The 16,462-nt window shown below is 36.0% G+C and overlaps 1 protein-coding gene across 1 annotated transcript; it reads right to left on the bottom strand.

The window, feature by feature from the left end:
* Positions 1–12,881: 12,881 nt before the first annotated feature.
* On the bottom strand, positions 12,882–16,295 carry LOC103953198 (AP2-like ethylene-responsive transcription factor At2g41710). The gene is made up of 9 exons (XM_009364936.3): positions 15,968–16,295; positions 15,698–15,780; positions 15,510–15,518; positions 15,314–15,402; positions 15,020–15,093; positions 14,869–14,919; positions 14,244–14,305; positions 13,433–14,052; positions 12,882–13,321 (listed from the first exon to the last, which is right to left on the bottom strand). The coding sequence occupies exons 1-9, from the start codon at positions 16,198–16,200 to the stop codon at positions 13,268–13,270; spliced, it is 1,275 nt and encodes a 424-aa protein (XP_009363211.2). The 5' UTR covers positions 16,201–16,295; the 3' UTR covers positions 12,882–13,267.
* Between the last annotated feature and the right edge of the window lie 167 nt (positions 16,296–16,462).

The raw sequence follows: 16,462 nt of genomic DNA on the forward strand, positions 1-16,462 counted from the left end.
GAAATTCTTACCTGATTTTGGTATGATCTTGCTCTCCACAGCCTCACGATCTCAACTAAGCCATTAGTTCCTTCGATCTGTGGTGAAAAGGGGTAGTTGTGTGTGTGTCCGTACAAGTTCAAAGGTAAGGGGAGAAGAAAAGGAACTCGGGGGGGGGGGGGGAAGAGAGAGAGAGAGAGAGAGAGAAAGAGAGAGAGAGAGACAGAGAAATGACAGAGGGAGAGGGAGAGTGAGACTGTGTGTGTGTGTGTGTGGCCCTCCACTTGTCAACACCACACAAACAACCAAACAACATAACAAAACAAACTAGGGGTAAAATGGTAATTTCACCTATGCATTTCGATAATTTCGGGACGGGATGTCACATATATATATATATATCAAGTGAGAGTCCCAGTTTGGTGAAGCATTCGATAAACCCAATATTTCCTTTTGTTTCCTTCACAATAAAAAACCACAATTTTTTTAAAATGATGACAAATTCGTAAAAAACCATTACTAAACAGAAAATAAATTTAAAAAAACATTTATAAATGGACGTGCTTAACAGTTAACCCTCACAAACTGCTAAGTAGTAGTGGGCAGTTTAAAAACACAAATTAAAAAAAAAAAAATTATCTTCACCATATATGTAAAAAAAAGAAGTATAAAAGAAGGCTACAAGAGAAAGAAAATATAAATAAGTAACAAAACCCAAAAAGTATTGGAAAAGAAAACGGAAAATTGAAAAAAAAAAAAAAAAAAAAAAAAAGCAAAACAAGTAGACGTGCTTAAGCCTCTCAAACTGCTAAGCTATAGTGGGCAGTTTTGTCCCCCATAGATTAACACGATCTGAGTTAGGAGGTTCAACACTAACCACCTGCATACTACCAGTATTTAGAGATGAATAATCGGAATGAGGCTAATTTTGGTTTTCAAAAGTTCACTGTGTCGTTTTAGTTCATTCCAAATAGAAAAAAATCGACAAACTCAGTGATAGAAATTAGTAAAAGATTGGAGCTTTCGGAACAAATTCTAAAGATTTGTTCATCGGGTTAGTCAAAGTTCATTGGTGTGAACAGAAATTAGTAAAAGATTTGTTCATCGGGTTAGTGATTCATCTTTTCAGTTTTCGTTCTCTTCAACTTTTGTAAATTCAATCAAAGTTATTTGTTCATCGAATTGGGTTTTTTGGAAATGTTCAATCTCTTTGTTTATAAAGGATATGATTTCGGTTGCAGTTTAAGTTCTTAGATGGATTTGACATTTCAAATCAACTTCTAACCTACTAACCTTAATGGAGGAGAAGGGCAGAGGATGAAGAAAATTTCGGGCAATGAACTTTGACTCTCTAATTCACTGTGGCAACAACATACCACCATCCTTCTTTGATTCCCATGTCACCAGAAGCAACATGAAGAGATAAAACAAAATCGGTGTTTTTAAATTTTGATTAATTTTGTTGGATTAATGAATAATTTTGATTACTATTTTTTTGTGATTCACATGTTCTTTTTTCATTGTCTTTAAATTTTCATAAATCTGACTAAAGTTTTTTTTAAAACACATCAATTCATGTTACTAAAAAAAATTCATAGTTTTTGATGGTTGTACAGACTGATTGGTTGTTGACCCATTCGTCGGAGCTCGAAGAAAATGAGAGTTGAGAAAGTCTATTCTTGCCGTAAAAGTCCTATTGGCAGTGAGCCTTGAAAAAAAAAGGAAAGGTGAGAACAACGGAATAGGTGGCTTTTTGCTTTTGGCACCGAGTTATTTCCAAAATTTCCCCTAACCTTAGCATTGCTACTTTGCAAATGTGTTTGCATTTTATGATACAAATTCCTATGTTATACATGCAAATAGTTATAAGAACATTTATCTGATGTTTTCTACCTCATTCAACAACTTAATTACACTCCCATTGTTTTGGTTGGAAGTCGATTAGAAGAGTCTTCATTCCATCGACATCATTTCCTTTACAATTTATGTTGAAAACTACTTGCAAAATGTAAAATGAAAGGTTTAGTTGGCATGTTAACTTTTAGAAGTATGAGATGAACGAATATGTCCTGTTTGTACATGATAATTTATGTTTTTATCCAACAACCTACTGTGTCGTCTTCATCTTTGGTCTCAAAAGCCTTCCTTAACTTCTCTTCATCTATCTCAAATTCATAGCATATTAATAAAAAAACATATTGCAAACAGTTTCACTATGCATTAAAATTTAGCAACACAATCCCTTGAGCTGTCACATTATAAATGAAAAAAAGATGTTAATGCAGAAGTCAAAAGATATAAATCACTTTCAATTAATAAAACTAAAAGATCACAAACAAACAAAAATAAAAATAAAAAATAAATAAATAAACAAGAACATAGCGTTGATGCCTGATAAGAATGTCCAAAGGCTATTCCTGTTAACTTAGCCTGGTCTTCTCTTGGCCGATTCTTCATTCCAGCTAATTATGGTGATTCCTAATAGGTAACAACTTTATTAACGATAACCTTTCAGTATGCCTTTCTCACTTATCAATTAAATTTTTTTATTTGATTTTTAATTTTCTCACTATCGTTTGTAGATTGGCAATGAAAATTTGAAGCATCCATCATGAACAAATGGGTGGAAATTCTAGCATTGATGTCAATATGTAAACTTTCTTTTCAAAAGAAATAGTGACATATAGACTTTATGGGTATTGTGAATAATGTACATACTGTGATGTAGGTTTTATATTTTGACATTTAAGTTGTTTTGTATTTTGCTAAGAGTATTTAATGTTTTCATCTACTCTTTTTTTTATTTACATCAACTTACTATTGTTTATGGACTTTAGGTAGGAACTTGCATCCAAAATCTCATATTGTTTTGCATGAATAACATTTAAATCATTACTTTATGCAAAGTGAAAACGAAAAACATGACAACTTTTTAGGACGTGCATGGTAAAGAAAAAGTTCCTCTTTACACAATACATTTAAAATATATCTTTGACAATTACAATGGAAAAAAATAACACAATATACCATTAGGGGCGCGTAGCGGCCATAATGCAAAAATGCCTTTGTGCGTGCGGGGATAGGCTAGTTCTACTTAAATCACAAAACCTGCCATAGATTTTATCAAAGCAAAACACTGATGCTCAATATCCTAAATTCTTCATGATAACAAGGAAACAGTTTCCTAAATTTTTCCTTAACTTATACTAGCCTTCATGAATGTGCTCACAAGCGTGCAAAAAGCATTTTTTGAATCACGACTCCCTACGCACGACTTACACATTTTATTACGGGCGCTATGCACCCTTAAAGATCTTTTATGTATGTCCAAAGTCCAAACCACATGTTTGGCAAGCGTCTCATTTTTTGAATTAAGGGATCAATTTTTATTAAACAAAGTATGAAACAATCTTGTTGCATTGTGAGAATGTTTGAACTAAATGAATAATATTAGACCATACTAGAAGAAACCTGTCGATATTCCATGTAATAGTAAGATACTAATTTAATTAAAAAAAAAACTTGTTTATGACAAAAAAAAAATTGTTTTCATGACAAAGTTACCCCTACATTATTTGATACATTATTTTGGGCTGCTTTTGAACTTATTTTGAACGTGCTTAAAAAATAGAGAAAATAATATTTAATAAACAACTGATTGTATGATGATTCGATACTACAATTGCAACTTTACATAATAAGTCATAGCTCTTATAAATTCAAAGATCATACGCGTGCGGAAGGCCTTTTTTATCACCGGTGCTACGCGCCCTTTTTTTTTTTATCTCCAATCAAGAGAGTATTAGGTTTTAATCATTCTTTTTATGATTAATTTATTAATTTTTTGAATTGATCTACATGCTATTGATTCAATTTAATTTACCCAATTGCTTATGCTCTTAGTTGGTGGACAAGATTAGGATTCTCTTCGCTCCTCTTTCCATCCCTTCCTCTCACATTCTCTATTTTGTTTTTTTTTTTTTTTTTTTTTTATAAAAAATTAATATAAGATATTGACGTGACTTAACAGTGACTGTTCAAATATAAAGGAGGAATGGGAGGGGGGAAAAAAAGAAAAAAAAAAGAGAAGAGAATCCTACTCCGGTGGATAACAACCATATTTTTCGCATTAGTTTCTTTTCTTTGTTCTAAAAGAGAATCAGAGATTTGTAGATATGAATCTCTACACATTAGACTTTTTATAATTTTTTTTTCTTGGAAATGGTAGGTGTCAGAAGTGCCCCCACATCCACTAGTGAGCTTCTTGGGTGTTAGATTAGGAGAAGAATTTTGCTTCTTCTTTTATTGACCAAATTGCAAAGCCCTTAACTTCCTTTTCCTTTTCATGTGACTTCCTTATCCTTATATAGTTGTTGCAGTTTGATTATTTTTATTAACTCGATAACGAAAAATAAATTTCAATTAAAATAAAGATGAATTTTAAATCAAACAAATTTTGAAAAAGAAGACCTTTACTTTAATATTCTCTCAAAAATTTATTATTTTATTTCAACTTAAGCGAAAATAAATTGTTACAAAAGCTAAGATTTGAATTTGTAAAATAAATAATTCAAGATCTGGATTTTGTAAATGAAAATTTATCAAGAACACTTGCAATTTGACTAGTCTCTCCGCACGTGCTCATGCACATGTGAAAGGCATTTTTCGTCATGGGTGCTATGCATGACATGCAAGCATGGACACTAATCAAACATCCCTTAAAATATACCTGGTACCATACATAGCTGCATCGAACATGTGCACAACATGCAAGCGTGGACACTATTCAAACATAAACGCAATACAAAAAATAGCCAAAGTTTGTCAACACTTACGGCGACGCTGGATGAATTTGTGTATCAACATGCATCCTCACAACTATTAACAACAACATTACCACCTTGATTGCATGGTCAACGTACAGCCAAGACATGGGCTTGGACACCTCCGTGTAAACCTTTGTATGTGGAACTGAAGTTAATCAACTAAATAATTATATTACATGCTAATATGATGGATTAGTATTATAAACTGATAAGAACACATAACATTTGCCTGCTGAGTTTGCCATAATGATCAAAAAGCAAGCAACGATGATGCTGATAAAACTAGGGTTTGCAGTAGTGAGTTTACTGCATAAACTTATGGGGAATGTAGGTTGTGTTCTTCTCTTCTTGAGGACTCGAATACGTTCTACATGCAATGCGGGAATGTATATATTGAACTGGTGTCCGAGAAGAGAGACCATGTAGTAGTTTTGATCTCATAAAATCATAACTACTCCACCCATTGTGGTAGTAGTTATGTCACAATAGAAAGAGTTTGTAACCAACGTATCCTCCTGATTTTGTGTGGTAGTGATTTTCCTTAAGTTGTTTTATCATGATTAAAACACATATTGTAAGTCCATTATAATACAAGTCCATTAGGTTTTCACAACATATACAATAATATGGTTATGTTACAACTCACATTATCGGAAAAATCTTACATTCTCCCACATGAGTGTAGTTAAACCATATGCAAATTATGTTAAGAAAACATGGTGATCATTGACTTATATATACAAATTTCATAATGACTTTTTCACCCAAGTACCAACTTATTAGTTGAACTCAAGAAAATAGTATACAATCATTGTATAAGTACTCTAGAATCACAAACTAATTGAAGTTAGCACTGATGAAGTAAATCAGAGAACTTTAGTAGGGAGCTTCGATGGTACCAACTATCCTCCCACATATGATTGGTCTCCTTTAATACATTTATGTACCCTTTAGCAGTTCTGCATTACCAAATATTTCATGAGTATCATGAAACAACAAAATATGCATTCTATAACTGATGTTTGTAGCTACTTCATAATTATGAATTCATCGTTATGAGTAAAAATATTATACCTTACTCCCACATTTAAATGTGATCAAGACATGCTTGTAGACCCATGCTCTTGAAATGTCTTTGAAAGGCTGTAGCATGTAGAGCCTTCGTTAAAGGGTCTGCAATCATGCAGTAAATGCCAAGATGCTCTATCTCGATCACTTTCTCACTTACTTTGTCTTGTACCTTCAAATATTTGATATCCATTAACCTTGAAGCCTTTGATCTCCTATTATTCTTGGCAAAGAAGACTACTGCTACATTGTCACAATATATCTTCATAGGTCTTTCAATGCTTTTCACAACTTGCATTCATGAATTAAGTTTCTCAACCAATTACTTTGTTTTATTGTTTCAAAACAACCAATGTATTCTTATCCCATTGTTGAGACAACTTATGTAGTTTGCTTCTTACTCCTCTATGAGATTGCACCTCCACACATGATGAAAATGTAACCACTGGTTGACATTCTATCATCCACACAACCTCCCAAGTCAACATCAGTGCAACATACAACTTCCAAGTCCTCTACATGATGAAACCCTAACACGTACTCTTGGGTTTTCTTCAAATACCTTAGTACTTTCTTACCGGCATTCCAGTATGCCACACTAGAATTCAATTGAAACCTACCAAGTACACTCAATGCAAAAGCCAAGTCTGGCCTAGTACATACCTATGGATACATTACACTGCTTACAAGCGAATCATAGGGTTTGTTCTTCATATCTTCCATTTCAAAGTCTGTCATTAGGCAATGAGCCAAAGAAAGTTTATCCCCCTTAGCTATAGGGACATCTCCACCACTACAATTGAACATGTTGAACCTCTTGAGTACCTTGTCAATGTAGTTCTTTTGTGAAAGACCTATGGTGCCTTTGGATCGATCTCTCACAATTTCAATCCCTAAAACAAAGTGTGCTTCACCTTAATCCTTCATGTCAAAGTTGGTTAAAAGCATACTTTTGGTTTCTGTGAGAAGTTGAACATTGGAACTTGCTAAGAATATATCATCAACATATAACACCATGAAAATGAAACCTGATCTTGTTGTCTTCAAATAAAAGCAATTGCCGATTTTATTCTCACTGAAACCACATGAAGTCACCACTTGATCAAACTTCTTGTACCATTGCTAGAAGCTTGCTTAAGTTAATATACAGACTTGTTAAGCTTGCATACAAAACCTTCCTTCCCCCAGCTTGCATACAAAACCTTCCTTCCCCTTTCAATGAATCCTTGTGGCTATTTCATATAGATTGTTTCATCAAGACTGCCATTCAAGAAGGCAGTCTTAACATCCATCTGATGCAACTTAAGGTTAAATTGAGCTGCAAAAACAATAATGATCCTGAAAGAATCCTTGGTTGAAACTGGGGAAAAAGTCTCTGTGTAATATAAGCATTCCTTTTGTGTAAACCCCTTAGCTACTAATCAAGCCTTATGCCATTCAATGTTACCCTTGGAATCTCTTTTAGTTTTGAAAACCCACTTGTTCCCTATTGGCTTCACATTATCAGTGTTTTCAACTAAGGTCCAGACTCCATTGTATGCCATCGAATTCAACTCTTCTTCCACAGCAGCGTACCAGAGTGAGGCATGTGAACTTTTCATTACTTCTGTAAAGGTAGCAGGATCATCAAAATTATCACCAAAATCATAATCAACTTCATTGAGATAAGTTACATAATCATTGGACAATGCAAACTTTCTCATTCTTTGTGAACTTCTCAATTAAATTGTTAGAGGGACACCTGTTGCAAGATTAGATAGTCCTACATATCTTGGATTGTTGTTTCTTACTGCATTAGAGGAGAACTAGTGACAGGAACAAAAATATTGTCTTGTAAGGGAATTGATGAATCACTTTACTGAGTAATAGCGAGTTGAGGTTGTGAAAAAGAAGAGTTGGAGACAATCATTGTTGGCAAAGTCATCACAACTACTTCACTAATTGTTGAAGATGTTTCATTGTCCATTTCTTCAAATTCATAACTATTTCTTGAGTGTGAATGAAGTGTGCTCCAATCTTTCACAAACTTAACATTGTTGCTTTCAACTAATCTTGTGTGAGAATGTGGACAATAAAAAGCGAAAACTGTCACGCCCCAATCTTGACATACATCCAGGATCGACGTGCGACAGTGAACTGCAGGGGGAAAACCAGAAATACAATTGAATACCGAATTGAAACTAAGAACAATTTACAACAATTGAGCAATGAAAAGTATAAGGGTAACCTAACACTCAAAACTTTCTGAAACTCTGTCTGCTGAAGTTTCTTGTATCAACTAAACTTGTACAAACACCCCCTACACCATGGGAATGAGGCACAAGGCAAACAACAACCCAAATAAACTGCGAAGTTCGTGTGAGTGACAATAATGCGACGTATGTGATAATATTAAAAACCAACCATCGATTCGGTTTATAAACATCAAAGATAAAATCATATTTTATGAAATCATAATCAAGTCACTGAAAATCCCGAATAAGTCACCCAAACATCCAATGGCTTATCTGAAACAAACCACAATAGCTCACAACCATAAACTCATACAACACAATGAAAAGTAGGGCTAGAGCGACACAGTTCAACCGAAGTCCTAAATCTCTGAAGCTATCTCAATCCAAACTCAATTCGAAAAATCAACAAAGCAATTAATCAGGTTCCGGACCACTCAATGGAACCATAATACCAAACGGGATTTCGAATCACTAAACGGAATTGTGGAGTAGAAGGGATTCCGGACCTCTCAACGGAATCCGAGTGGAAACGATTTCGGACATCTCAATGGAATCGTTAAGTACAATGGATATCGGACCACTCAACGAAATCCAAGCTGGATATGATTCCAAACCACTAAATTGAATCGCAGAGCATGAGAGATTCCAGACCTCTTAACAGAATCCAGAAGGAGTAGGGAACCGGACCACTCAACGGAACTACATACTAAAATTTCATGACGATCCAACAGTTGAATCGTCGTTTGATAGAATATTTAAGTGGCAGACCTTATCAAAAATATACTCAAATGACGGAATTTCAGTAATCAGATGCGCCACAGAAGAAGGAAGAAAGACTGTTCAAGCCATGAAACTTGTATTTCGAAAATCAAATCTCCATACAAAGGCAGGGCTTTGAATTAAAGCTACAATATTCAGATTTTTCATTCGTACTTCCGTGACCAAACAACCGAATACACAACATCGCATCAGTTGGTCAATAGCTAGAGAAACGTCAGTCATAACTACTATAATGTGTGTAGAACAAAAGAATCAAACTGTTCCTAACACGACCATAGAGTTTTGGATCAATGAAAAGCATTCAAATTCTCAATCAACAACAAACCAAGAAACACATCAACTGAGTTCTGCTCAAACAGAAAAAAGCAAAACATCTAGAGATACTATGACTACCATCAATTTGAAGTTGAATTGATGCTCCATTGCATGAGAAACATTTAGGAGATTGAAGGGGAATCAATCTGGTGGAAATTATGGTGTGTTTATGAACTTGAAGGCACAGTCCTCCCAAATCAAAAGGGAATCATCATCATAGCAATTTGGTGACTTTGGAGTCTTGCAAGGAGGTGGAGAGTCAAGGTTGTCAGACAGCCAGGGGTTTTGATCCTCAGGTATCTCTTCCAAATCCCAATTCTTGGGACTCTCGGGCTGAAAACAAAGATAAAAAACAGGGGTTGTTACCAAAAATCCATACTGACAAAATAACTGCAGAAAAGAAGTATTCTTCTTGGACATGAAACCCGAAGCCTACCTCAGATTTACTTGCCAGTGAAGGCGCACACAGGAGATGTAAGCTTCTTGGAAGAATCTGAGCAAAAAATGAATGATCTGATAAGTTAAAATGCCCATGAAAATCATCAATTTCAAAAAACTCAAATTATTCAAAAAAATATAATACCGGTATCTACTCCAAGTGCCATCAAAAACTGATGAAACTGATGAATCTCATCCATGTCCTGTGCCTTCATGCACTCTTGATGATTGTGCAAAAACCCTTCTTCTGCAATATTATCAGGACAAACAGGCTGCTTTGTCACAACCCTCTGCTTTGTGTTGTTCTTCACCTGTGCATCTCTTGTGTTTGAAATATCACGTAATGCATTCCTGCTGCGGATCTGAACTTTATCTGAGGCTTTAGACAAGCCTTTGTTATTGCTTGCATCACCACAAATGGTTACCTTGGGAGACTGCTTTTTTGATGCCTGAGTAAGAGCAGCAGGCTTCCCTGAATTCGATAGATCACCAAGTGGTTTCCTTCCACCAAACCCCCCTTTCCTTTGCGCTTTGAAGGCATCACCCGCTCCCACAAGAGAAGCTCCTACCATACATAAAATTACAAGGGTTAGACTAAAACAGCCCAACAAGAACTTTAGACATAAAAAGAAAAGCATAAGTAGATTCGATCATTACCATTACCCTTAGAATGAACACTCAGATTCTGATCTTGATACAAAGGTAAGAACAAACAAGAAAAGAACCAAGCCAGTGCTGAATGTTAAATGCCTTGACCCTCAAGGCAAGGATCATATCAATCAACTTATATTAACATAGATTGAATTACTAAATCTATCAAATTAAGCAGTTAAGTCTAATTATACAAGTTTTTACCAACAAAATACGCTTATTGGAGATTAGTGGCGGTGTAGGACAGACTACCGGAGTGCTGGCATAGTGGCAGCGTAGGACAGACTAACGGAGTGCTGGCCCTTGACCGGTTGTGCACCACAGAGGCCATCTATATGTTGAATGGAATAAGATTAGGGTTAGGGTTGGATCCCTGTCAATCTACAAAAGGAGCAGCCATTTTCCATACTTGCATTGTGTTATGCTTGTAAATTTGCTATTATATATATAATAATTCTCCTTGTTTACACCCTTTGTTTTACTCTTTTATATAGGTTTTACATTATATTTGTGTTTTGTAGATTGTAACAAGCAAAAAGTGCAAAAGGAGTTAAAAAAAGGCTTTTACAATCCTATGTGATCAGCACAGCCTGTGCAGATCAGCTGAGTTCGTGGGTTAAACTGTACTGACTTGGGAAGAACCAGGAGATGTGCCATATATGCTTGGAAATCCACGGATGTCTATTCACCGTAGAATTTTACGGTTTGTGAATATCATTTTTCTAGAGGGAGTTATGGCAGTTTTAGTACATGAAGGTCGGGCTACACACGAATATGAAATTTTCTACAAACATGTATCAATATGGCAGATTAAATGAAGATTAAAATTCCTATTTATTAGGAGTTTTAACCAGTTGAAGAAAGCCAAAAAGTCTGAGAGAAAGTAAATTAAAAGTCTTTATAATATAATGAGACTTTAAAAGCTCATTAAGCTTGATAAGGAAAAGAACGCTAATTGCCTTGTCGGTTACAACTAGAAGGGGAATGAAGGAGGATCCCTAATCAGACCAGCAGAGGGGGCGTGAGATATAAAAAGTAGAAAAAAAAAAGATAGGCAGCAGCAGCTACCAAAACAGAGAAAGAACAACCGGCAGAAGGGAGAAAAAGGAAGGAACAGAGCACCGTTCTGCAATTTGTCATGGAAGAGTTTCTTCTTCTCCTCTTACTTTCTGTTTTGTTTGTCTTTGCTGCCCATTTACATTATGAGTAACTAAATTTCATAGTTGGGACTTGGTTGAAGTCCTAATAATGTTTCCTTGAGTATTTTCGATACACTTTTGTTACAAGACAATTTGTTGATGCTTTAGTGATTAATTCCAGTTTTAATCCAATCTTCTTGAGTTATTTTATGATTGATCAACGTAGAATAGCTTTGTAATTGAGTTTGTTACATGGGTAAATTTGGATGATACAGTCTTGTACCTATGCCGAGTAACAAGAGAACTAGTTATGGTTCCTGGAATTAATTATCACGAATGACCGGAATAGATACCATGTTCTAGGATTCGTGTGTTCGTCGATTTCCATTGTATTATGCTTTCTCGGATTGCAACTTAGTAGATACCATGCTCAATACTTCGAGAATGAAAAGAGTTAGTCTAGACACCCATGCCTAATTCGTTGTTTAGGGAAATCAATAGCTTAAATAGTAGATATCATGCCTTTAGGTTGACAAACGTAAAGCATCAAAAATTTGTTTTGTATTATAGTGTGTATCGGTTGCTTAGGCGAAAAAGGTTAGAGATGGAAGTCAAAGTCCTAACCGTTCAAACATCGTTTTCAAAACCCTTATTGCCAATTACTTTTATTTGCCTACATTCTTTATATTGTTCTTTTATACTTAAACTTAAGACATCTCAAACTATTTTGTTAAACCTTTGCTCGCATATTTGCTAGTTTTGTGAATTAATAAATTGTTAGGAATCATACTCTAGATGCATATTAGTGCAATCCTCGTGGGAATGATCTTGTACTTGCTTTCTATACTATGTGTTTGATCTTGTGCACTTGTGAGTTTAAAACGTGCGATTAGTAGCTTAATATTTAGGTTGCTAAATGCATAACACATTGTCGAGTTTAACTTAGAGTTTTCTTGTTGAAAGCATTCCACAGCTCTCACAGCTGGTTTTGGGCTCGGTGAGTATACTAGGATTAGATTGTAACGGATAACTAACTATATTTAAGGATCTTTGGACGAGGAAGTGAAAAAATTGTGTCCAACTTGAAGATACATGGAGAAGAGTATACAACAAAAATAACGTATACAACAAACAGAGATAATCAAGCTCAAAGAAATCCAAAACCTGACCAAACTGGGGGCACACAAGGAGCTCAAATACTTTATTAAGAGATCCTCACAAACCGATTCCGAGAGCCAAAGAAACTATACATGCGAGGGAAACTTACATGAAACGGTTTCATACAACAAAGTGAAAGGAACATTTTCTCCTACTACAAGGAAACAATTACCGTTACCCAGACCTAGAAGCAAAACCATGCAGAGTTTCTCCTACTACAAAAGTTATAATTACCATTACTATCATTGACATGGGAAGGGAAAAAAAAAGTGACTAGGGTAAATATCTAGTCGAAAACAAACCAAGAGAGGCATTCATTTGAAACCACAGTGATTCAAACGTATGCATTTATATAAATAACCATATTTTCTGTACAAAATATCCAAATCCAGAACTGATGTCTTGAACTTATACAGAAAAACTAAAGGACCAGCACTCCAAAACGCTTCAGAACAAGTAATGCACTCCTTTTCTATATATTCTACACCCCATGCAGTACAAACCTCTTCGTTGCCAAGGCCGCATCAAATGTTTACGCACTTTCCACATCAAAGGTTCACACACTTGTCTTTCCTGTGTCTGTAGCACGTAATCCATAGGCAAAACCTTCTGACTAGAGGTCGTCAAGCAACTGTTAGCATGAACTTCACCAACTTTTAGAACAGAAGGAAATGCAACATCATTCGTCGGGCTGAAATAAAGTGAAAGTTGAACTTGTCTCTGTCTTTGTAATCTGCATTACCATATGAAGCAAGCTAAGTATTAGCTTATTATTTCTCATGAATCAGAAGATTCAGAACACGGAAAACAAAAGGAGAGAGATTCTTGAAATGAAAATACCAACCTCAGTCGTGCGAGAAATTCCAGAAGGAAGAACAGGAGCAAGAGACGTCCAAAGAATGGGGTCTACCAAGGGATCAACAGCATTGTAGTTGGTCAGAAGTGGTGCAGACAAGAAGGGACCCAACGGGAACACGTCTGTTTGGAGAGACATTCCACCACTCATTCCTAATACAGAACCAAGTCTTTCGTCATGACTTGTGGATTTCTCAATTGCCTTTCCATAGTCCATCTTGTGGATGATATTTTTGTTTTCATTCTCATTATTATCTGCATTGTTTTCCTCCTTTTGTGATGCTTTCTCTTGCAAGTTCTTATAGGCAGCTGACCGTGAGAGGATGCTCATGGCAGAGACTCTGGTACCTTTATGCTTTTTACTTACACGAGAGATGCCCAAACGGGGCATCTGGTACGGTTCAGTAGGCTGGATTCCCCATTCTAATGTTTTAAGTTCAACTCCAATATCTCCAACACAACCATGTTTTGTTTCTTCTGAAAATTTCATGCTAGTTTCAGCTTGTCGAGATCTGTTGGGTCCCCACCACTTGATGTAACTCGTTAGGTCAATCTTTCTTTCAATGCAAAGAGCTCCCAAAATTTCACTTTCTGTTGCTGGATCAACGCCTGTACGTTTAAGTTGTATAAGACGGAAAGTGGCACTGATTCAGGTAGTAATCCAGATAAAGGAATATAATAAATTCAAAAGCCTCCATCTGCAACTTTGTTTTGCAGAAGATTTCAGATCGAGGAGACTGATTTTTCAGAGCCCTCTTATCCAAAATATTGCTTCAGTTCAGCATCTGTTGAGGACTTACCATAATGTGTGCTATTGAAGTACTCAGATCCACCCATACGACCCAACGACGGCTCCCAACGACTGTTATGTGTACAAAGAATAAAAATTCAGAACGGAATGAAGAAACACAACATGAATTACTGGCATTACACAGAATTTGGAGACATTTTTTGCCTCTACATGCTGCAAATCAACAACACAAGAAATTGATACCGTAGTGATACAATGCATTGTTGGTTAAGTTTTCTATGGTTTGTTTGGCTCAAAATGAGGACTGTAAACCTTAACAACCAAGAACACGACATATAAGAAAATAAAAAGTACATTATATTATTTAAAACTCTTGTAGATTGAGTTTCTCGATGTATTACTCACTGACTTTGAATGATACACAACTTTCCATTTAGAATTCTAGTGACAAGATATTATATACAACAAGCTTTTTACTTCTGTCCACAACCCAGATTGGGATAGTTGACTCGTAAAAAACAGAATAAAAAGTCTCTACTGGCCTAAAAAACAAAGTGTAATCTCAAAAGATATAAATAAGCATCCTTAAGGAATATCATAATGTGCCAAGAAGTCCTATGAGAAACGAACCTTATATACAGTGCATACAAGTAACATTTAAAGGTAAAGCATACCTAGAAAGCCCACGAAATTTGGAAATTCCTCTTGAGAAACCACTGCTCTTTCTGCAGGAGGAGATTACAATTAAAAATGTGCAAAGTCTCCAGATTCAAATATGTATTTTCAAATTTTCTTTTAAAAAAATGTGTAAAAATCTATACAAACCTTCGAAGAGAAGCAAGGTATTCCTCCCTTGACACATTCTGCATCTCTTCAAGATCCCTTGTGTAATCAGTAACCTGCAACAATTGAAGAAAGAGCTAACTTGAACAAAGGGAATACTGTAGTTGACAACTCGAAAATATTTACGTATTGGCATGAAGAACCGAGATGCTGATTTGAAAAATTCAAGTGTTTTCTTACTTATGGTATACGCAAACAGTAAAACAAATGCTAACCCAATTACCAAAAATGGAAGAAATTTCAATGAAATCAGCAAATCAATGACAATAATCTCACAGGAAAATTGATGAGAGTGCCAGGACCCCAGTATTTCAAGGCAGCAAGATCATAAGCTCTAGCTGCAGCCTCTTCATCGTCATACGCCCCTGTAAATTCCACATGATACTCAAGGATTAAAAATTAAACCGATAGCTTACACAAGAAATTGGCAATTTCTTGTGTAATCTATGAAAAACTGAAGCCCCCAACTTACCCAAGTAAACTGGAATATATATCGAATCATCATGCGCCAACATTACCATGCACAGTCCAAGAAATCAAATGCTAGTCAGCAATTATACATGTATACAACATTTATACGCTAACAAAAAGGGGAGGGGGGGGGAGAGAGAGAGAGAGAGAGAGAGAGAGAGAGAGAGAGAGAGAGAAGTAAAGAGAGACCTTGCTTTCCCTTCTTATTCTGGTTGTGATTCCAGGTACTTTTATCCCAAAGATGAGCCTCATAACGACCTGTCCATCTATGCCTACATTTACACAACCAAATCAAAGTTCATCCTTTTCAACTTTTAATTTTCAAATTTAATAAACATATGAATTAATCAAAACAATTCCCAATTATAATAACTTATTTGCTAAATCAGGGCTATTTTCTCAGCAACCAAACAGAAAGGGAAAGAGAAAGAGAAAGAGTAGAGGAGCTTAATTACATACCGAGTGACTCCACGGTAAATGGAGCTCCGTTTTCCAGCAGCACACGGAGGCATTTTGCTGATGCGCTCTTTCGCCGTACATCCTCTCTCTTTCTTCGATTTCTTCACCCCTCTGTACACCATTAGCTGATCGCTCGCTATAACCGCCTCCGACGCCTCTGCTCCTCCACCGCCACTGCCGCCCCCGCTTCCGCTTTCGGTCTTCGGACCGGGATCCGAGGACGACGACGCCATATGATTACACACTCCAATTGAGTCCCCCAAACCAAAACCAGAGAGAGAGAGAGAGAGAGAGATGAGTGAGTGAGTCTGAGTGATGAGTTGTTTTGGAGGTTTTTGGTCTTGTTCGTTTCAATGGAAACTACAGTGAAGAAGATGAGAGATGAAAATACGAATTTGCCCTTCGTTTGATTTTGTTCATGGCTAATGATGTTTGAGTTGTTTTATGGTTTGAAAAGATTATAACGGCTAGGACGGGAAGCGGGGTAGTTACGTA

The sequence above is a fragment of a genome, unplaced genomic scaffold (genome assembly GCF_019419815.1).
Source record: "Pyrus x bretschneideri cultivar Hongxiangsu unplaced genomic scaffold, Pyrus_bretschneideri_v1 Contig9, whole genome shotgun sequence".
Taxonomy (NCBI): Eukaryota; Viridiplantae; Streptophyta; class Magnoliopsida; order Rosales; family Rosaceae; genus Pyrus; species Pyrus x bretschneideri.